This window comes from Parus major, chromosome 4A (genome assembly GCF_001522545.3).
Source record: "Parus major isolate Abel chromosome 4A, Parus_major1.1, whole genome shotgun sequence".
In the NCBI taxonomy this organism is placed as follows: Eukaryota; Metazoa; Chordata; class Aves; order Passeriformes; family Paridae; genus Parus; species Parus major.
The window spans coordinates 13,062,685-13,084,745 of record NC_031772.1 but is presented as its reverse complement, the minus strand read 5'-3'; the positions used below and the strand labels follow the sequence as shown (position 1 = coordinate 13,084,745).

The following is a 22,061-nucleotide window of genomic DNA, read 5'->3' as shown; positions in this document are numbered from 1 at the left end:
CCCCCAGAGCTCTGGTCACTGCTGTCTTCATCTGGATAAGAGAGTTTACAAATGCAGGAGTCTCTAGCTATTTTTTTTTTCCTCAGTCTTTGGGTTATACAAACAAAGACAGTTTTTATTTTAATACTATGCCATAACCTAACATATATGTATTATACTACTATTTCTAAATTTCATCAATAACAGAAATAAAGAAAACTATATTAATACAACAAAATTTCTCATTCTTATACACATAACATTCATCTTAATATTTGCGAAAAGCCAATAACATAAAATGTATCTATAACAGTGAGATATGTGACTCAAAAGTGCAGTACATTGTGTATTACAGTGTGTACATATATATTCAAGCATGTGTACTTCTGCTAAATTATTACAGTGAAGTTTATTCTGATGTGGATCTTACATTTCCTTCCTGCACACACTGGAAAAGCTTGAATCAAATGAAGAGCACTGTTACTACAAGTTCAGCTACTACTGAGCACACGACATACAATCAACTCATGAATATTATTCAGTATATTTGATGTTCGCATATTTTGGAATTAATGTTCTGTTTAAGCAGTATATTTCACTGGTATCAGCAACTCTCCTAACATGGATCAGCTGCTGGAAATGTATTGAACATTGCATCCCCAAGTGACACTTCTCTTCATTTGGAGACTTTTTATGCAAAAAGCCAAGGAATAATTTCACTATTGCACATGCATTTAATTACCATAATGCTTGCATCTTTCAAATGCAAATGCCCTAAGTGATATGAATTTCCTGGTTTGCCTAACATGAGTATATAGCAATCTTATTATGTTCAGTCCACTAGAAGAACAAATTACAGAAGAAAAGTCGTTTTCAAACAGCACACAAGTTCTGGTGCTAAAAAGCAAGTTGGGATAATGGCAGTGAATAATTGCAGACACTGAAATCACATACCTTGGACAAACTGGTCTCACAGCTCAGATGTCCACTCCACCCCGGATTCATAGGTGCATGGACCTTTAAGCAGCCTATTTTTCAGCTCCTGGACTAAACCACTGCTGCATTCGGTGTGATGAGTGGGGAGTGTCACAGGAAAGGTTAAACCTAAACCTTGGCTGAAGTGACAATACCTTGTACAGCACTTCTCCTTAGTCACTCTACTGGAAGTCCCAGGGTGAATTTCAGTCTTCTCCACCTACCACCACCACCACTAAAGATCAAATCAATTTTAAGCTTAGCGATATGCCAAGGCATATACCAAAAGTTTTGGGGATCTACCATAGTGCTTGCACAAGTATTAGTAATGTAGGTGAGGCCACCAACATAACAGCTAAACATCTTAAAATCAACTATTTTATATTACACACATTAAGACATGATAAAAATTCAGCACAGCAATATTTTTAGTGGGAAAAATCATATTCGTAGGACTCTGTAAGAAATGGCTGTACTATCAGACCCATAGCAGATCTTATAAAGTACCGTTTCCATGCCTGTGTACTCCGATACTAGAGTACTCCATGCCTGGGTACTTTATCTCCAATAAAGTTTCCTCTTTAAAGGAAATGTGTTTTGAGACTCTGTGGATATGGTCAGGCAATGTATAATAGCCCTGGTGTTGAGCTCTGCTTGGAAAGGATGTCTCAACTTTTTACATGTGAAACCTGCCCTTGCACATGTTCCCCAGTGATTTCACCAGCCATGGCATTTGGCACAAAAGCAAGTCTAAGGAATTTTTATGCATCACTCAGAAATTCTAAGAAACCAGGTTTTCACAAATGGTTGGGCATTGTGGCCAGTTTACTCAAACACCAAAAGAGCAAAGCAGTTTTCAGTGAATCAATATAAGTAATCACAAAACAATTATCCTTTAATTCTCATGCATTATAGAAGTGACTAATCAGTTGTTGTAGTTTAGGGCATAGCAGAGCGGAAGATACCGGGATGTAACGGGAAGCTATTAGACCCCCCTCTGTTAGGACAGCTAGGCCTTTTGTAATTAGCCAATAGCACCCAGGTGTGACGTATGCAGATGGGAGTAACACAGTGAACCCAGGCTATAAAATGTTAAGTTTCCCTGCAATAAATCGCCATTTTCGCCATCCATCACATTGATGCAGTGGGATATGGACCGCGCGGCTGGGATAGCCGCCCGTGCTGGCTCCAGCCAGGGTACCAGCCTTGCTTTGAACCCCAACAATCAGTACAGGAATCTTCTGGTTGGCAAATTTATTTATCCCTAAATTGATTATTATCAAAAAACCACTATTTTAATTTTATGGACTGATGATATTTATTTCTGTACAAGCTTCCATGAAGAAAATGAGATAGATCTGTTAAAAATATTAATATCTACATTAATATCTGTGTCCTCCTCTGGCACATTTGGTGAGGAAATGAAATATTAATAGCAAACGCAAACCCCTGAGACATAATGTTGATATATCTCTAAACAGCATTTTTATCTTTGAAGAACTCCATAGCAGTACTTTCAGAATCAAACCAATCATACTTTCTAAGCCGTCTGTGAACCTTAGCACTCAAGGGTAAGTTATGAACATTGTATGAGAGGCATTTGCATAGACTTTCAGTTTGTTAACATTCTTATGTGTTACCACTGAAGATGAATAGATCACATGGACACAGGTCGAGGTGTGGTGAAAGGAAGAGAAAGTTTATTTTTCCTCCCAGGATTTATAGGTTTCCGACCATGGCGAGGGATTGGATGGTCAGGACAACACTTTCTCACTGCACTGGCCATGAGAGATGTCCATCACAAGACGTGTAACAGAAAGAATGTACACATATCTATGTTTACAGTTACTGTCCTGGGAAAGTCCTTAGAAAACCATGTTAGCAAGCTCAGAAGCTGAGTTTTCAGGGCGACACTTATGATAAGATGGCATCATTGTAGTCTGTCCTTGCAGCCTGAATTGTAGATCTCTGCACTAGAAAATACATTTTAGACATTAATTATTGACATTCCTAATACAAAAATATTTATTGTACACCTTTGTTTTGTATTCAGTCATTTCTCTATGCTGAAGTAAGTTATGCAGATCTGTTCACCTGCAGCATGCTCCATCTTCTCCCCAAGGCCCAGGTCCATAATCTCACACCATGAGTTTTCCCAAGGACATCAGAGTTTTTTCTAAGATACTATTTAGACTTCTGAGTACTGGACAAGAGGTAAGGCAGATGCTGTTATCAGTGTCAAAAGCAATGGATTAAAGGCACACCTCAGTCCTGGTTTTTCTCATTTCCTGTTTGGGCCTATGATGTGCTGGCCAGAGAACAGTTGGGTGGATTGAGTAGCTGGAGTTCTGCCTGACCCTCCCTACACCCATGTTAGGAAATGTGCCTACAACTCAGGTACTGCTCAAAGAAATTACATTGACTCAAGTGTTTTGTGAGGGCAGGCAAGCACAGTGCAGAAATAACTTTCATACACGTTAAGTCCTGACACAGACAATTTCTCCATTTACATGGTGAGTAAAATAAAAATATAAGGCCCCCAAACAGGAAAGACTGTGTAAACAAGATGTCATGTAAGGCTACTGAATTCTTTAATGTGGAGAGCTGGCAAGGATTGGTCTATTATTGAAACATCTAGAAATTCTGTTTTGTTTGTTATTCAGGATTAATTCTTGCTGCAAATTTTAGAGGGTATTTTGAACTACATCCTCAGCATATTAACAACATGCAGTTGTTTAAAATCCCCAAATAACCCCATTTATTTTTAACAGTGAAATCTATTCCCTCTTTTCCCTCTATACCTTCTCTTCTCCTTTCTACAGCTGCCTTAAAGGGGATGTGAATAAACTCATCAGTATTCAGGTACTGGTAAAAGGGAGGTCACCTTTTTCTGTTAAGCAAATCTCAATTTTAAACTCTAAAACCTTGCAATTAGTAATTTGACAGGGAAACCAAATTACATGACTGCTTTGACTAAGGTGATGTTTTCTAAGTGCAATTCTACTTAGAAAGCATGAGAAGAGTGATTCCTGTGAAGGGGCAAATTCTATCATATGTGCAAAATGTGGGATGCAAAGCAAGTGTCATGATGGTAGAACCACAGGGGATGATAAACAGGGATCTGTAACTAAGCAGATCAAGGTAGAAAAAAAATTGCTCAAGGTTAGGATAAAGCCTTTTAGAAATTAGCAAAAGCCTGCTAATGGGGATTAATTTCATGACACATTGTATTATGCTTGACTAAAACAAGAGTAGTAAGACCAAGAGTCAAGAACTAACAATTGCAGTCGTGTGTAAGAGTGTCCTTTTGATAAGATCAAATTCTTCCTTTCTCTACTATCTTCTTTCTTCACAGTTCACCTTAAGGAACATAACTGTGAGGCAAAATATTCAGAATTACAAAAACATTTTTCTCAGAACCACCATAGACATTTCCTGCACTGCTCTGAGTTTACTGTGTACACAGTAGGACACTGGTTCTGTTACTGAATTACTATGTTCCAAACTCTGATTTGTAAGAACATACAAAGTGAGCTACAGCTACTCATGAGTAACACTGCTTCATGTGCTGAAAATGGCCAACACCTCCAGGAGCATCCCATCAATGTGCCAGGGATGACCCCAGTACACAGCCAGCTCCGCAGGAGGCTGTGTTCTGGTTCTTGAGAAGCGCCACAGTAATTTTCCCAAATCAATATGTAATATACCAAAATATAATCCACAATGTATTCAGGAATTGGTACTACTGTGCATACAACTACAGGATGGAGTAGCTTGTGTCTGGTTACTAAAATAATTATTATGGGGAATAAAACAGAGACCACAATGAAACTGATAAAGGAGCCTAGTGTCTTAGGCCTAATAAAACAGAAACCATGGGAGAGACAGGCACAGATAGCTGCTCCCTGAGAAATAAGTGACCAAGAGATATGTTGTGAAACTTTGTAATGATTACCAGATAACTGATGTCATGTAGAATGTGTAACCAGTGGGAAATTGTTACCAAAAATAGAACGCTATATAAGTGTAATACAAATAAAACCCTATATAAACACCTTGTATTCTCAATAAAATTAGTTTCTAATCTCGACTCGGATGTCCCTGTCTCTCAATCACTGATAAATTATTCTACATTTTATTATTTTATAAGTATGCAAAAGCAGGAAAAAGTCAAAGATTATTTCTGTCTAATGTGCATCCTTGACCACCTACCATAAGTGTAGTATACTGGATCCCAAAGGCCCCATGCTGAGTTTACTCCTTTATGCGTGACACTTCAGCAAAGTAACTTGTCTGTTCTGGATACCATCATTTTCCCTTCAGTCAGTCAGACTCAAAGGTGTTTTGCAGGAACTGTTAGATGAACAGCTCAAACTAGTATGTCCTTTCCAGACATTCTTTTCCCCATCATTTGTCCATAGTATACCGTGGTTCAAAAAGTTCAGGTAAAAACCACAAAGGGACAAATGTGTCCTATAATGTTCAAATGAATAATATCTCTGATCGCTTTTTATACAAAGCACTTTCATATGTACCATGAAATACTCTTTGTATAAATAAACTTTGGAAACCAGATTGGCTGAGAGGAAGTAGTCATAGTGATGGCAGGGAGCAGCAGGGTATGAAAACTCCAAATATCCACAAGAAATTAAAAGGAAAATCAGAGGAGTAAAATAAAGACAAAGCCCCTGCATGTCTTAAAATGTCAAACCAAATATAAATTATAACTTTACAAGCATTAGCAACCAAAAATAAGTATAGATCTTGCTGCCAACTTCCAGGGAGGTGATAATCTTATGAACATTCTTTTAAAAATAAATAAATAGAAACCACTTTTCACATGCTCAGCAGACACTCCAGCCTCAGCTGAGCAAAATTTTCTGCCATTCCCAGCAATCTCAAGAGAGACACAGAACCAAGCTGCTAAGAAGTGAGCAGTTGTGATCTGGTTACCTCTTCTGCACTGCTGCCTTTCGGGCAATGCTCCCATCTGTTTTTGGAAGCAAGCCAGGGGGCGGGGAGGCAATCGGAGGCTAAGCTATCATGCTGTTTCAATACTTGGAGCACAGAAGTGTTCATCTCTTCACTAAGAGTATTTCCTCCCTTTGATAAAAGGATGGAATTACAGAACAGAGAGAAATGGGAGACAAAAAGATTTTGTCCATGTAGAACTTGATTTTCCAAATTTACTGTTGTTACATAATCCTGTAATACAGGTTTGAATGAGCATAGCTACTGATCACTACTGCAGGCATGAGTGATCTCCGTCAGATACCCTGTGGGTAAGAAATGCAATGGGGGAAAAAAGGACCAGTGAAGCCTGGCTTGTACTCACACAGACACAAGGTAAAATTTGCCTTAGGGAAGATCATTCTTTCTCCTTCTGAAATTCCTTGACTACTTCACAGAACACCTTTCACCTTCAGCAGCAAAACCCAAGATGATGCTTCTCTAGTTAGCTCTAACTTACTGCAGGAATATATAGGGGAAAGCAGCATGTGATCTTGTTGAAAGCTGCTTTGCACAGCCTGGTTATGTGAGAATACTTATACTTTAAAATACTTTTTTTTATTATTATTATTTTTATTTTTTTTTCGTAACATGTACACATGTTCACAACAGTACAAGTTACAAACCAAGTGGCTGGTAGACTATTGTAAAGCTGAAAGCTCAGGGAAGATAAATCACCTTATACTGTCCTCTTACAGAAGTCATCCTTTGCAAGTGCAGAGTTGGTAATCAAACACTCCTCTTTGGACTACTGAGCTGAAGCTTTCTGACTTTCTCTTATGTTTAAACTGGATAGCTCCTAGATGATTACAAAATATCATCTTGCTAGACCTCAGATCTGAAGCAAAGGTAAAAAAACAAAACCTAATCTCCTTTGGTGTTGTTCACTTCTGTTTCCTGTCTCCCATCCAATTTGGTTAACTATTCGTCTCTTCATGGCTGAAACATCAGAGACTTAAGTGAGCTGTATTATTTTTGGATATCTTTGTGTGTCTTTTCAATGTGGTGAGATGTAAGTCCTTGTCACAGAATAAAATGCAGCAAGTAGCTAGTTAAGTATTTTATCTCTGTAAAAGCCATGTAAGATTGACACAATCATATTGACATTTAGTTCAATTCTGCTTTTCCCTGAATGCATTGCAAAAGGAGCTATGATATATCCAACTTCTGATAAAATGAAGCCAAAATTATCCTTGTCTTGCATCACTGGCTAAAGTATGTGTTGCATAGTGTTAGTACATCAAGGTGCCAGTGTTGTAACTCATGTGCAATAGTGCTGGAAATGATTACACTGCTGCGAGGCACCCTGAGTGAAATCCACCTCTTGTGTCCAACATCCAAAACCTCTTATTTAATTTGGAGGTATTTAAGTACTTATCTTGGTCTATCTCACTTGACTTCAGAGAAGCCCAGAGGAGTCACAGACAGAGATTGTATTTGAAGTGTGTGTTATCCAGACACACAGATCCTTGAGATTCTTGGAACACCTGACCCGTGTCAGTACTAAAGTTATTAATCTGATTAATGCTGTAGGTAAAATTTCTAGCTGTCTTTACTCAAAAAAAGGAGTAATGTAGTTAGGAACTTAGTTATCATCTGGAAAAAGTAGCTCAATTGGACTGAAAGTAAACAACTGCAAATAAGCCATGTGCTTATTTGTGCTTATTTTGTGCTGGATAGGTTTTAAGAATATAATTGAATACATTAATATATAAATATTTATATATAAATAATATATTAATTTTTCCAAGACAATATGCATGATCTGATCCTCCATCAAAGTCTTGAAGGAAATGAAGAAGGAAGGAACTAATAAGAAAGAAATTAAAAAGGAATTAAGAAGGCCTTGAAGGAAAGAGCCTGCTCTGATAAATCATTGCTATTAGGAAATTGATAGGATTTATTTATAGAACAATGATCCAAAGCCTTATTTTCATTCTTTATCTCAAACAGCAACTAAGCATAGTGAAAGAAAAAGTTGTGCAAGAAAGCTCAGGGGTAGAGCAACATAAAAAATTAACAACTGTGAAGCTGTGGTGAGGCAGAAAAACCACACAGACTGCATAAGAAAAGAGGCATGGAACACAACTTGCTTAAATGACCTTCCTTTCAAAAGGAGAACAAGTAATGAGTAAAACCCGCTGAACTGTTTAAGAGAGAAACATAGGATATAAACAGACAAGTCTTTTGCAGGTGGCATCAAATTGTTGTGTCACATCCTGCTTAGGCCAAACAGCTTCACAACAATGCATTTTCTAACATCCAACAACCTATGAAATTCATAGTGGTCAAGTATTTTAACTTTTTTGCATCACTATCATAGTTGGCATTAATATAAACAGCAACTTGCTGGACTGCTACAATACTACAAATAGGTTTCAGGCAGGAGGACAGTAATTTAGAGGCACAAGATGCAACAGACAGAAGCAAAAAGTTCAAGGGTAAAGGCTTTTAATCATTCCAACTTTCCAAGTAGGACACAAACCAAAATTATTGCAGAAATTATTGAAATTTTCATTGAAACTGAAGGCACTCATTTCAGAACCAAGCAGCTGTGTGTAATGCCAATGACAATAACATGTATTTACTTACTAGCTCATTACTGTTCTTAACTGTGCAAAATTACTGGACGGTAAAAAGACATAATACATTGGATGATCTCTTCTTTGTCAATTATTGCTCAAATTGTTTATTCTGTGAATAAATGTTAACAGTAAGACCTACAACAAAATCAGCCGAAATTCATATGGGGATTTTCAAACCTGAAAATTTGCTTTTGTAAGCAATCTGATGTTCTATCTTAGACTATGAAAGATGATCCTAGAAACAATTCATGGCTTCTGTGAGCCATATCAGTCAGTTATTACTATACTGCTGTCCTCCCTTCAAATGCTGCAGTATTCCAGTCACCTAACAGTGGCACTTCGAGAAATCTATAAAGCAAATAGGACACATGAATTATATGCTATATTAGACAGGAGTCAAGGCTGAAAAGAAACAGAAAAGCAAGCTGTTCAAATCAAAGGCTGATTCAGGTTTTGTTTCCTGCATTTAACTTTGGCCTGTCAAGGATAGGGATGTTCCTAGATTATATTTTTTAAGCAGAATAAGAATACAAGTAGATGGCTTATGAAAGGAGTAATGGCAGTGACTATAAGAGACACTATATATCTCTTCTTGAACTAATTTGAGAAAATAGATAAATTGAGTAAAACCAAAATTTGTGTTTGGTCTCCAACATAAACTGTCTCAGGAGATTCACTTCAATTTCCAGCATTCAAGTACTTCAGTTCCCAGCATTGATGAGCCATAGACACAAAGGCTTAACAGAAAACAGATGACTTGCTGCTTCTTTTATCTGCTGCCTATATCACTCCTCCTACCCTTAAATTACTATAAAATGTAAACTTAAGATAAATCTTTTAAGTCTTTAAGTTTAGACAAGAGCTTGGGTTTTCTTTGCTCTCCAACTCTCCCCAACATCACCCTCACATGTGTAGGTAGTATCTAGCCATAGTAATCAGCAAATTTGAGACCACAAAAAAAAAAAAAAAGAAAAAAAAAGAAAAAAAATATCTAAGCTCCTAAAATTTGCAATTATTTGACTTCAAACCGAAAAAATTAGCTCTAGCTTTCCTGAGGTACCAGTACAAAAGTATGTTCCCTGAGCTTTCATTTCTGTAACCAGGGTTTGCTTTCCTAGTTCTCCATGCCCCATAGGAACTATTTTGCTGCCTGGGCAGTCAGCCAAACGTTATAACTGCAGAACAAATCTTTCTTGATTTACTTCAACAAAACTTCATGAATATTCTCAGAAATGCTAAGCTGCTTTATTAGCCTTCTGAATTATTAAAAGTTCTCAAGCTAATTCCTTGTTATTAATATTTTGACTTTGTTTTAAGATTGCATCTGTCTGCAGATTATGCTTACAGGTCATGTCTAATAGCTTCTTTATGCACTGCAGTAGATGTATTTTATTTTGGGCAAATACATTATGCATAATTGTTCACTCTTCTAAACTGATGAGGCTCAACTTTTTCAAAAGCATAATGAAAATCAAGGGTCTAGTTTCCAGTTGTTTAAGGCTATTAATTCTTTAGTTCCTTACAAGCTTTTGTACTGCCCTGGCACACATCATATCATGGCCCTTTCCATCTTATCAGTCTCTGAAGAGTGTCTAGCCTTCATCCTTTCCATCCCATTTCTTCCATTACATCTTGCTTCTCTCTTATCCTGATTTCTCCCCACTCTCCTCACACCCTCCCCACTGCCATTCCTTGTGCTGGCATGCCCTTGCTTTATCAGTTGAATATATTGTATAGAAAGCTCCTGGTGTGGATATCTGTCAGCTGTTTGTGGTCTTCCCAGTGGAGTTACAGTTGTATCTACAACCTGCCAGTGAATACCTCCAGATGAATCACATCTTTGAGTAGATCTGTAGTAAGTAATAAGTGCTGTCAAGGGCTACAAGCAGCTGTGGTATTTAACAAATCACACTGCATGTACAATCTAACTTCCTAGTACAAATTACCAGTCCTGATAGCAGGTGGTGGAAGATTTAGACCATTTACTTTATTTCATCTTTCTACTGTCAGGAAAATTAATCCACAAACACCAGAGGTTTATGTCCAAAAAGGAGACAGAGTCCTTTTACTTTATTCAAATAAAGAGAGAGGCCATGGGGCATTCCCCTGGGGTGTCTCAAATTTTTGGAGGGCTCAGCCCCCCTTTTATCCTAATTTCCCAGCCGCTTATCCCTTCTCTCTTTCCCCATAGGCTGAGGTACTTGAGAGGTACAGGCTTCCTGGAATGCCTGATACCTATACATTAGATTCTGCCCTAATGTATTACCCCCCTCTTAATTCTTAACCCTTGTGGAATTTTATAGTGTTTCCCCAGTGTCTCTTTCATCTTTCAGTGGAATCCATCCCATTGTTTCTGTTATCTCTCAGTGATAGTTTCATCTTATCAGGAGACGCACAGCTTGTTTGTAAAGACAAACCCATCATTCCTCTCACTACAAAAGCTAAAGATATGGTTGTGGATTTGTAGGGGTTTTTTTTATTGCTTGGGGTTTTGTTTGTTTGGTTGGTTGGTTGTTTTTTTGTTTTGTTTTTATTAGCATTTCACTTGCAATATTGCTCCTCCCCTAAGGGAGGAGCCCTGGTGATTTTCACTTCAAAACACTGCCACCAGATAATGTACCCTGGCACCGAATCATCATGTAAATGACCCTGATCTGCTACAGAATTTTGTAAGTCTTGTTACAGTCAAACTCATCAACTTGAGTTACGATTAGCATCTATCTCCCAGGCAGCCATATGAAAATTATTTAAAAATGAAAAATCTCATAACAAATCTTGATTTGTTACAACAGCTAATTACTTTCACTTAAACAAATGGACAAGCAAAAAGCCCCAAATAACAGAAAGCCCAATTCTCTCTTTTCTGACCACAATTTGTTTCATTTAAGTTCACCTTGATTATTTTTATGCCTTCTCTAGCTCGGCTAAAGATTTTTGGCACCCAGTATTTTGTCTCCAAGAAGGTACATACATAGTTTGGTCTTTTTCAAATTTGTATTTCAAACATTTCTCAGTGAATACTGGGTTATGACAAACTTTTTGTAGAGCTGTCCCTAAATGCCCAGGGATTTAACTGTCCCAGACTTTGAAATGTCCCAGAGCTGCCCAGAGATTCTGAAACTGTCATTTAAATTCTGCTTAGCCTGGAGAAGAGAAGATCCAGGAAGACCTTAGAGCACCTTACAGTATCTAAGGGGCTCTGAGAGAGCTGTACAGGGACTTTTACGAGACAACGTAACACCAGGACCCGCACAACTGCCTTCCTCACTTTCTGGCCAGAAATGAGCAACATATTCTTCAAGACGTCGAAGTGCCGGGGCGGGACCGCCTCTCCTCTCAGGTCTTAGCCCCGCCCCACCGCGCCATGCCCCGCCCTCCTTCGCCCCGCCCATCTTCGCCCGCCCTTCACTCCGCCCCTCCCGCTTGCCCCGCCTCTCCTGGCAGGGCCCCGTCCTGTCTACTGCGCATGCGCATCACCCGTTTGTGAAGCCTGGCAGTACTAGGCCTGTCAGGTTCCCGGCAGAGGCCCACGCGCATGCGTGGGGCGGCGGCGGCAAGGCCCGGGCAGGCCAGGCCCTGGAGCGGTGGTGGGGCCGCGCCATGAGCGCCTGGTAGAGGGGCCGCGATGAACCTGCGCGGCTTCTTCCAGGACTTCAACCCCAGGTGAGCGCGGCACGGGCAGCGCCGGCCTGGCAGGGTTAGCCCCGGAGCCCGGCCGGGAGCAGCGCTAGGTGCGGGACCCGTCAGCTTTGGAGCGGAGCGCGGCCTCGGGTGCCCTTCCGCACCGCGAGCTTGGGCGGCGTTTGGAACACGCCGTTCCCAACCGGTTTTCTGCCCTGAATCACTGAATCAGATGGGTTGGAAAATAACTCTGATATCATCGAATCCAACCTTTTCAGCGCCCCGAGTGTCGATGCGTGCTCCCCGCAGCTAGTTCGCGGTCAGGGGCTGGGAAGGCGAGCGCTCTACATCTGCGTTCCAGCCCCACTTCCAGTCATTTACTTTGTTACTGTGTAACTTTCTCAGATTACTCCCAGGCTCTTTCTGGTGGTCGAATGTTTCACTGCCGTGTTTTGCAGTGCGGAGGCTCCGCACGCCCCTGCGCAGGCTCTGACCCTGGCCCTGCGGCGGAGGCTCCGTGTGAACAACCCTGACCCTGGGCTGCCCGGGAGCACCGGGGAAGGCGACCTCTTCCTTCGGGCTTATTTAAAATAAGCAGTGTGATGGTCACTGCAGCGTGGGCTTCTACTGGCTCTCCAAGCAAGTACGGACATGAAACTTTTAAAGAAACTGAGAGAATGAGTTAAATTTTACGGGGTTTTACCAGGTATTTTACTACCACAGACTAAGGGCCTGCAAGTAAATTGTGCAAGGTGGTTTGAGATGCTTAGAGTCCTGGGAAAGCCTTGCACGTGAAAGAGGCCTTACACGATGCCAGTTAGAGCAGGCTGTGTTCAGTCAGTTGTTTAGACAAACAAAAGGGTAAGCAAAACTCCAGGAAATGCATTGTTACAGAGGCTGAAATAAACAATTGAATAATGTGTGGTAGGAGTAATGGAAAAGTAAGAGCATAAGTCCTAGAAGCTTATGAAGTTTTGTTACTGCAGAGCCATGCTTGCTCTTATTTGGGTGCTGAGTGATGAATGAGCAAGCTGAATATTGCACTTTTGCTGGTGTCTTCATGTTCTGATGCGCCTGGAGCACCCAGGGAGCAGTGGTCTTTCAGTGCTGTATTGTGGAGCCAGGGAAAGTATGTATTACACAAATGTTGAATGTCAAAGAAAGGATGACTGGCTGAGGAGCTGAGACATCTCTTTGTTGTTATGAAGTGTGACAGGTTTATATCATCCTATCCTGAAGTAGTTTCATCAAGTATGTGGGGAGATGCTGACACAATAAATCTAGTTTTCATTAAGGTGCAGATGAGACACTTGTTCTGAGTAGAGACAAAACAGCTTGATATCAAATGTAGTGATCCTGATCTGATGAATGCTTTGTTGTTCGATGTGAGTGAGAGTGGGTAGTTTGAGTTGTGCTGTTGGATGAATGGTAGTATTCCTGACTTTTGCTGCATTATTCTGTTTGTCAGGTTATCCATGTTTTAAAAGACATACAATTACTTCACTGAAACAGTGTTGAAACCTAATTAGGAGTTTTATAAAGCAGTCCATGAGATTTTCGTGGATGGATGGGAGATTTTTCCTGTCTTTTGAGGAAGTCGCTTACTGTGTAATTATTTTGTCTGAATTTTGGTGGTACAAGCAGTTGTTGTACCACTGCTCAAGTATTCCAATTACATTTATTCATTCTTAAATTGACTATGTTACAAACTGTATCAATGTATCTATTTAAGATTTGTTAACATCATCCTCAATATTGCAATGAGAAACTTCAGTGTATAATAGGTAACTTTGCTAAAAGTGTAACCTGTTCAGTTTTTCTTTACTATAATATTGTTTTTTTAACTGAATGCAAATATTTAAGAAAATAATTCTCTGAAGTTTGCCTTATTCCAATTTGTAATAAATTTTAACCTTTAGTTAAAAATGGTGTGGATAAAATTTCATCAATTATGTAACTCAATTTTGAATATCAAAAGCGATTTCATTTGATTTGTATGACAGAACACATTTTTTAAAACATGTCTAGGTGGCATATTTGTGAGCCTCTAATAATACAGCTCCTGACTGGATCCTTGTGGAAGGGAACTTTATCTCAATCCATTCACTGAGATTGTTACGCAAAAATGCTTTTGATGTGTTTCCTTGAAGCAATGGTTTTATAAGTGTAAGAGATGACATGCTGTATCTATGATGAAATACTTGATTCTTTGCCAAGAAGCTTGAAGCATTTTGTATTAGGAAGTATCCAAGTGAAAGTTCAGCTATGACTGACTTGTCCTCTACAATGTTAATGTGAAGATGTGGAGTTGCCTGCCTTGATTCCTGACTGTTTGTTTGTTCAATAGCAAATTCCTTATTTATGCCTGCCTGCTGCTCTTCTCTGTGTTGCTCTCTCTACGTCTGGATGACAAAATTCAGTGGAGTTACTGGGCTGTGTTTGCTCCAATATGGCTGTGGAAATTAATGGTGATTGTTGGTGCTTCAGTGGGAACGGGAGTATGGGCCCGAAACCCACAGTATCGGTAAGTTGATGATGTTTGTTTGGCAAAACAGAGGGAATGTTGTGTCTTGTCAGTCTAGGACAAAATAACTTTCACATCTTTAAGTACATCAGTGTTGAATTTTTTGGTAATTTGAGTTGAATGTGAATTTAAAGAGCCCAGGGCAAAAGAAAAATTACCTTAAATGAAGTACAATAAATGTATTTTCTGTCTGTGATGAATATTAAATGAAAAATTTTGGTGCACAGATCTCCTGATACACCCACACTTTGCATGGTTCAGGTCTTATTTACCCCTTCTAGTATTGGGTCTAATGGTGTAGGGAGAAGCTGTGTGCTGTCATTTTACAGGCATTTTACTTTTAGGAACAGAAAATATCTGTTGCAATACTCTAGCTTAGGTAAATAGATTCTGGGGAAAGATGTTGATTCAATGAATGCTGGTGCAGAAATCAAATAGATCATTTTAAATTTAGCTTATTTCCTAACAGCCTGTGTGATAGCTGACTGTTGATACACTAGCAAGTAGAAACCCTGTTTTATCTGCTCAGCAATGGAATCCTTAAAATTTTTTCAAATTGTAAAAATCCCACTGCACCCTTTGAGTAAAATACTTCCAACATACAGCTTTATGGGCAAGAAATCCTATTAGGTCATCAGGAGTGGAGTTTAATGGGTATAATGTGTATGTTTATTAAAAACAAGTGTTAATATCTGATGCTCAGGTTTATGTCCTGGGATGTTTGCAGAGTAAAGTTCTTTCTTACAGGCAAGTAAATTCTTCCTTATCCTCTCTTCAGAGCAGAAGGAGAAACCTGTGTCGAGTTCAAAGCTATGTTAATTGCCGTTGGCATCCACCTGCTGCTACTGATGTTTGAAGTCCTAGTGTGTGACAGGATTGAAAGAGGAACGCATTTCTGGCTTCTGGTCTTCATGCCACTGTTCTTTGTGTCTCCAGTCTCAGTTGCAGCTTGTGTGTGGGGATTCCGACACGACAGGTCTCTGGAGGTGAGGTTTGACTTATGATGCATGAAAGTCATGGCAGTTCAGGACTTGGGATCAGTTCTGTGATGGTTTGTCTCTCAGGCAAGCAGAATACAACAGACTACATCAGTCCAATTAATTGTACTCATCTGTAAATGCACTCACCTGCAAATAGGAGTGAAATCAGGGTCAGGAATAATATAACTTTTTCTAGTATCTTCTAGTGTTTTCAACTACCAAATTGCAGCATGTTTTGAACCTGCTTTTTTATTATTTTATGTTAAAATAACTTGCCAGGAACTTTGTAGTATAGGACAACACCAGACACTTACATGGAAACAATAAAAAAAAATTCACTGACTGTAATCACTGTGTCTAAGCAGAATTGAATTTCCAGAGCCCCATGTTAAAATGTCTTAATGTCACAATCTGTGTGTTTAATGTTTAATTTGGGAATGTAAATGGTAGGCAGTAACATTAGGGTTTTCTTTTCTGCCTCTGTCTTATCTCTAACTTGGTTTTGGAAGAACCTTGGAAGGATTCTCAAGGTGCTCCCACAATTCTGACATTTTGCAATAAATTTAGAATTCATGTTGAATTTTTTTTTAAGAAGTTTTTTTTGTTTTGCTATATCCTCAAACTACCCCATGACAATTAAAAATCTGATTTTTAAATGAAGCTCAGCTTTTTCAGGTATTTTCATTTCAAGGGGCTATTTCTTTAACATTAGCATAAGATGAGTTTTTCATTAGAGAGAAACATTTTTGGTAAGTGATTGTTATGATGGCTGGTAAACTGATATCCTAAGTTCATTTTGAAACATTTGCCAATAGAATTTTATTTTGCAGGGTTTTATTACTGTGGACCTGATTTTCACTGAGCCTGAGGGAATTTCAGGCTGTCAGTGGCAGATCTGTTCTCAAGGGAAAGTTTATTGGGAGATCTTGCACTCAAGGACAACATTTGGAAACCATCTTGTTTTCTCAAAACAGTTCTGCATAACTGTAGATAACATGTTTTTCTCTTGTCCCACCAATGGGACAAGAGGTGATGTTCCCTTACCCCATCATGTTAACCCTGTAGCATAAGACCCTATAAAAACTGAAAAATTCTGAGAATAAAGGCCCCTTTTCCTAGCAACTCGTGGTGTGTTTGCTGTGAACCCACATTGATACAGCGTGTCCAACAGCGACATATTACCAGTTAAACATTGCTAAAAGTAAAATTTGTGTGGAAGTGCTTGCCATCTACTGGATGATGCTTGATCTGTTGATTTACAGATGACTGCACAGCTGCTAATTACTGGCAGAAGAAGGTGGAATCCATAAAAGGCAACAGCTGTCTCAACTCAACTTTTTTGTTTTTGGTTTTTTTTTTGGTGGGGTGTTTGTTTTTCTTTGTTTTTTTTACTCTTAGTCATCTTCACTTAGTGCTGTTCTGCTTTCTCTTCTTTTTACTCTGTGAAGATTTCATTATTTCTCTTTCATTTGCTAGAAACATGAAGGGTGTGCCTTTAATCCAGGACATTAATTTTTGACTTCAGTAATCAAAGCAATTGTTAATCTATTATTATTTTCATAAGTATTTCATCTGAAATACATTATCTGCTCATTCCTGTTCTGCATATGGTTAGGTGATCAATAAGTTTGTGCTGTGGTTTTTGTCTCTGTATCATGTCGAGCTCAGAAAAAGCATCCTTTTATGTGTTACACTATTTCATAGTCAGTAAAGCACTATTTATTTAAAGCATGTTGAATCATTTGCAGCAGTGAGCTGCTGCAAATATGTGTGCACTTGCCATATAGATCTCATGTGTTAACTTGATTCTAAATATTATTTACAGCAATTGATCCTCTGGTTTTTATATTTTTCTCTCTCTTTGCTCTTGCAGCTTTCTGGTTGCTTGGTCTTACACTTGAGGTGGGGGAGGGGTTGGTGGTTTATTCTTTTAAGAAAGGCAGTGGTACAAAATTATTTTAAATCTACTTTATCAGTCTTCTTAAAGTAATTTATAGTTGAACAGTGGAGACTGGCGTGGTCCTTGAAGCTGGCAAGTGTCTGCTGCCTGTTGGAATTTTGACTCCTGTACTGTAACTTTCAAAGGCATTTATCCAGATCACAGTCTACGCAATTACATGTGTTAGTGAAAAGTAGCATGTAGTGTCTGTCTTCAGAGAAATATTACATTTAAAACGTAACTGCATGTTTTTACTAAAATGAATAATGTTTCTAGCTTGCATTCAAAAGCTTCAGTTAGCTTTCTCAGATAATAATTCTGTGGTCTCTGAAAATCCTACCCATTGCAGTGCTGCCCATAAACTTTGGAAATAGAATCTTGCCAAGTGTGATGGTGTTTCATCGACTTACTTTGTTCATGCTAGACACGGACTTTTTAGAAAGAAAGTATAATGAAGGGCTGTTTCTCATAGTGGCAGTCAGGACTCATGAAAACCTTTCAGTAACATTTTAATGAGAAGTATTCCTTTTCTCTATTGCCACAAAACCCATGTTTTCAGTGTCATTTAAAATATCTCTCAATTGTACAGTAAATGAATTGAATCTGGATATCATATTCCAATATTCCATGTATTTCTTTTTGTCCCTAGACAGAGCTTGGACTTTTGATTTGGACTGTTGGTAGTTCTGCCCATTACTGAAACTATGCAATATTCCAAAATATTAATTTTGCTAATTTTAAGTTGAAGGTCTTTTTACTATTTAATTTAATTCTGGAAGTATTTCTTGTATGAAAAGTTGTTTTCTGATGCTTTGCTTTCTTCATTCTGATTAGTTTTGCTTTTCTTATTTCTCTAATCTCTCTAAGAGCCTTTTTTTTTTTTTTTAAATACCAGGAAGATCTTGAAAACAGCTGACTCTACGTTACCTGGTTGGGATCACACCCACAGAAGTTAAGGGATATTTAGTAATAGAAAATGTAAATGCAAATGAATTTTCATATTTCGGTGATAGAAATGGTGTCAGAGAAGTGCTTTGACGGGTTAATTAGTTATCCTGGAAGTATGTTTATTATACTGAGAGTTAACTAATGTTTTGCTTTTTTTTTTCTTTTTCTAGCTGGAAATCTTGTGTTCAGTCAATATTCTACAGTTCATATTTATTGCACTCAGACTAGATGAGATCATCAGATGGCCATGGCTTGTATGTAACCAGTGTTTTCTTCTTATCTTTGTTTAAATGCTGAATTTCATAAAGACATTTATTCTAGGGAACAGTTAATACATGATCAGTTCATGATTCCATTTTTGCTCACTTTGCAATCCTTCACTGAAGGTCTGTCATTTCATTCAGTGGTCATGGGAATCAGAGGCTGTTCTTCAGGCACGTTGTCCTCTGAGGGAGAGGAATGTGCCATCAACTGCAGTTAGTCTCTGAGCAGCATTTGAAAGAGAAATCCTCACAAGAAGTTCCCAATGGGAACACTAAACAAACAATGAAAATGATTAGTGACTTAAAGAATATGTTGGTAAATACAGTGTAGTAAATAAGTTTTATTTGTTGTGTTACCATGAATATAAATCCACTTACTGTGCAAGTAGTCACTGTCAAAACTGCTTAGTTGTCCTGTCCCAAGTGCCTTTAGAATTCAAAAGCAATGTTTCTGTGTCTAGGTTTTTGTAAACTACCATTAAACTGACAATCTGGCATGGTTACGTCTGTCCTTTCTATTGTTAATCTTGAGGATTGAAACCCTTCAAAGTCAGGTATCCAGTGTAGGAAGTACTTGATAAAATTCAGTTTCAAGTACAGTTTGAGCTCATGCAAAATCACAGAAGTCTTGCCAGAGTTGAACTATGTTGCCTTAATTTTAAATTGCATCAACTTGATGGGGTGTAGAAAGCTGAGGAACCCCTGAACTGATATATCTCGGAACACACGTAAGTTTGATGCCCTTCTGTTAGATATTATATTAGTTAAAAGACTTAATTTTCTTGTTTAGGCTTAATACGTAGTATTAAGCTTAAGTTGAAAGGCTTTAGTTGAATCAATTAAGGCTTGCTTTAGTTGAAAAAAAAAACCACCCAAATGCGTCTTTCTTTCAGGTTGTCTGTGTTCCACTGTGGATCTTGATGTCCTTCCTGTGCCTCGTTGTGCTCTATTACATTGTGTGGTCTGTGCTGTTCCTGCGCTCCATGGACGTGATTGCTGAGCAGAGGAGGACACACATAACCATGGCTGTCAGCTGGATGACAATTGTAGTTCCACTGCTCACATTTGAGGTAGGAAAACTCATGAGTTTAATGTATCTTGTTCTTTTTTCAGTAAGTAATGAATGATGATTTCTGAACTTACTGAAATGAGAATGCTGTTCTTTGTTTTGGAATAAAATATTAACAGCAAATATGAAATACAAATGAGAATTCTATATTCCTTTGAAGTGTCGAGTAAAGTCTGCATCACATTGGAATTGTAACTACATGCTTCTGTGAAGGCCATTTTTTCCTCACAGATGTGTTGAGTTAACCATTTCAGATCAGTATATGCTTTAAGCAGTTTGAAAGTGAGTATTGCAATTAAACTGACATTGTGTAATTTTTTTTTCTTTTTTCCATTTAGATCTTGCTAGTACACAGACTGGATGGGCATAATTCTTTTTCTTTTATACCCATATTTGTTCCTCTCTGGCTTTCACTGATAACATTAATGGCAACAACATTTGGACAAAAAGGAGGCAATCACTGTAAGTTTTTCAGAATCCTGGAAACGGATTAAAAATCAATGTATTTTATTAAGATTTGTATTTTCCAAAAGGGCTTTCTGTTACAACTGTTTTCAGACAGTTGTAATAAGGTTTCAGTACTTACAGTCTCCTCCCCTGTGGCACTGTTTACTTTGATTGAAGTGCAGTCTTTTGTGTTCCTTCTCTGTACTGATGTGACCCAACACTGTATAATGTGTGAAACAAAATGAATTCTTGCTGGGGTAGTGTAGCTGTAATTTATGCAGATAGATATACACACAGGCATGCATGTGCAGACATGGAACTGTGCAAATGCTTGTCCAGACTGTATATATATAACCTCAATTATAATGTTATGATAGGCATAAGGAATATTATAATGCGTATGCAGCATTAATAAATCTTACTTATATGCAAACAATTAAAAGATCTTAAATAAATTGTCTGTCTACTTAACTTTAAGTGTTCCTTCTGTTAATAATGTAAAATTATTTGGTTTCTTCTAGGGTGGTTTGGAATTCGCAAAGACTTTTGCCAGTTCCTTCTTGAAATTTTCCCATTCTTGCGAGAATATGGAAATATCTCTTACGATCTTCATCACGAAGATAATGAGGAGACAGAAGAAACACCACTGCCTGAACCACCAAAAATTGCACCAATGTTTCGAAAAAAGACTGGAGTGGTCATTACACAGAGTCCTGGAAAATATGTGATTCCACCTCCCAAGTTAAACATTGATATGCCAGATTAAGATGACACTAGCATATTAAAATTGAACTGATCATCAGCAGACAGATGTATTTCATCTCATGCCTTGTCCCAATTCCTTTAAAATAGGTATTGCTGAATCAGTGCTTGGATTATACAAATCAGAAATCTTGAAGATAATCTGAGTGCTTTTCCAGAAATATGTGGTTGTCTAATTTGTGAACCTTCCTAACAGGTTGGTTGCACGCTTGCCTGTATAGTATTTATATGAACATTTTTAGCAGTGTAATATATTGTTTAAAAGTCCTGTTGTGTACAGTATAAGTATTATCTAAAAGTATTTTTTTAAAAACCCTGTATGCAATGCCTCTGCTATTCCAGGTGTCTTTTAGGTCCTAAATATACACTTGATTTTCATGTCTTTTAAATGCTTTGGGATGCCTTAGCATAGTACCTCTTTTCTTCTTTCTCTGTTCAGCCACAATCATTCTCAACCACAGAGGCACAAGTGTTGCATTTCTGAGGCAACACTGGGAAGCTTTTTTTGGGGGGGGGAGTGGAATAGACTGTATGGTGACTTACATGATGCTTTTGAGTTATCTATGTAAATTTTCATGTAAGTATTTCAACTTTTGTGCTGGCTTGGGAGTTACATGTTGTTTTTGTTGCTTTTCCAGTTTCATGTTTTGAGTCTTAAGCAGCATGTATCATTCTCCCATTGGACTGGCTGTTCCTCCTTGCATTGTGTAGTCTGTGTCAGAAACATTTGTAGTAGGTTTCACAGCTGTTGGCTAGCTGGTATAAATATAGCTTGGTCTTCATTACCATCTTTGTGTTTGTCGATGTAAATGATTAAACTCTTCAAGATAGGATCTTGCTGGTGTTGGCATAGCACTTTCCTGTTTGAAGAAAGACCTGCTTTGACAGTGTGCCTTGGACTTAAAGGTGCTTTGGAGAAATGGACTCTATGAAATGTGTAGTCCTGTAGTTTATAAAAA

The 22,061-nt window shown here is 38.3% G+C and overlaps 1 protein-coding gene across 4 annotated transcripts; it reads left to right on the top strand.

Annotated features, from left to right (window-relative positions):
• Positions 1 to 12,039: 12,039 nt before the first annotated feature.
• Positions 12,040 to 21,935, top strand: TMEM185A (transmembrane protein 185A). Of its 4 annotated transcripts, none has more exons than XM_015626101.2 (8): positions 12,087 to 12,212; positions 12,629 to 12,813; positions 14,518 to 14,694; positions 15,473 to 15,680; positions 18,732 to 18,815; positions 19,718 to 19,894; positions 20,232 to 20,355; positions 20,862 to 21,935. In XM_015626101.2, the coding sequence occupies exons 2-8, from the start codon at positions 12,773 to 12,775 to the stop codon at positions 21,104 to 21,106; spliced, it is 1,056 nt and encodes a 351-aa protein (XP_015481587.1). In that variant the 5' UTR covers positions 12,087 to 12,212; positions 12,629 to 12,772; the 3' UTR covers positions 21,107 to 21,935. The 4 variants fall into 4 exon arrangements, with proteins under 4 accessions (XP_015481588.1, XP_015481587.1, XP_015481586.1 ...); XM_015626100.2 differs by having other exon boundaries at positions 12,088 to 12,212; positions 12,576 to 12,813; XM_015626102.2 differs by lacking the exon at positions 12,629 to 12,813 and having other exon boundaries at positions 12,040 to 12,212.
• The last annotated feature ends 126 nt before the right edge of the window (positions 21,936 to 22,061 follow it).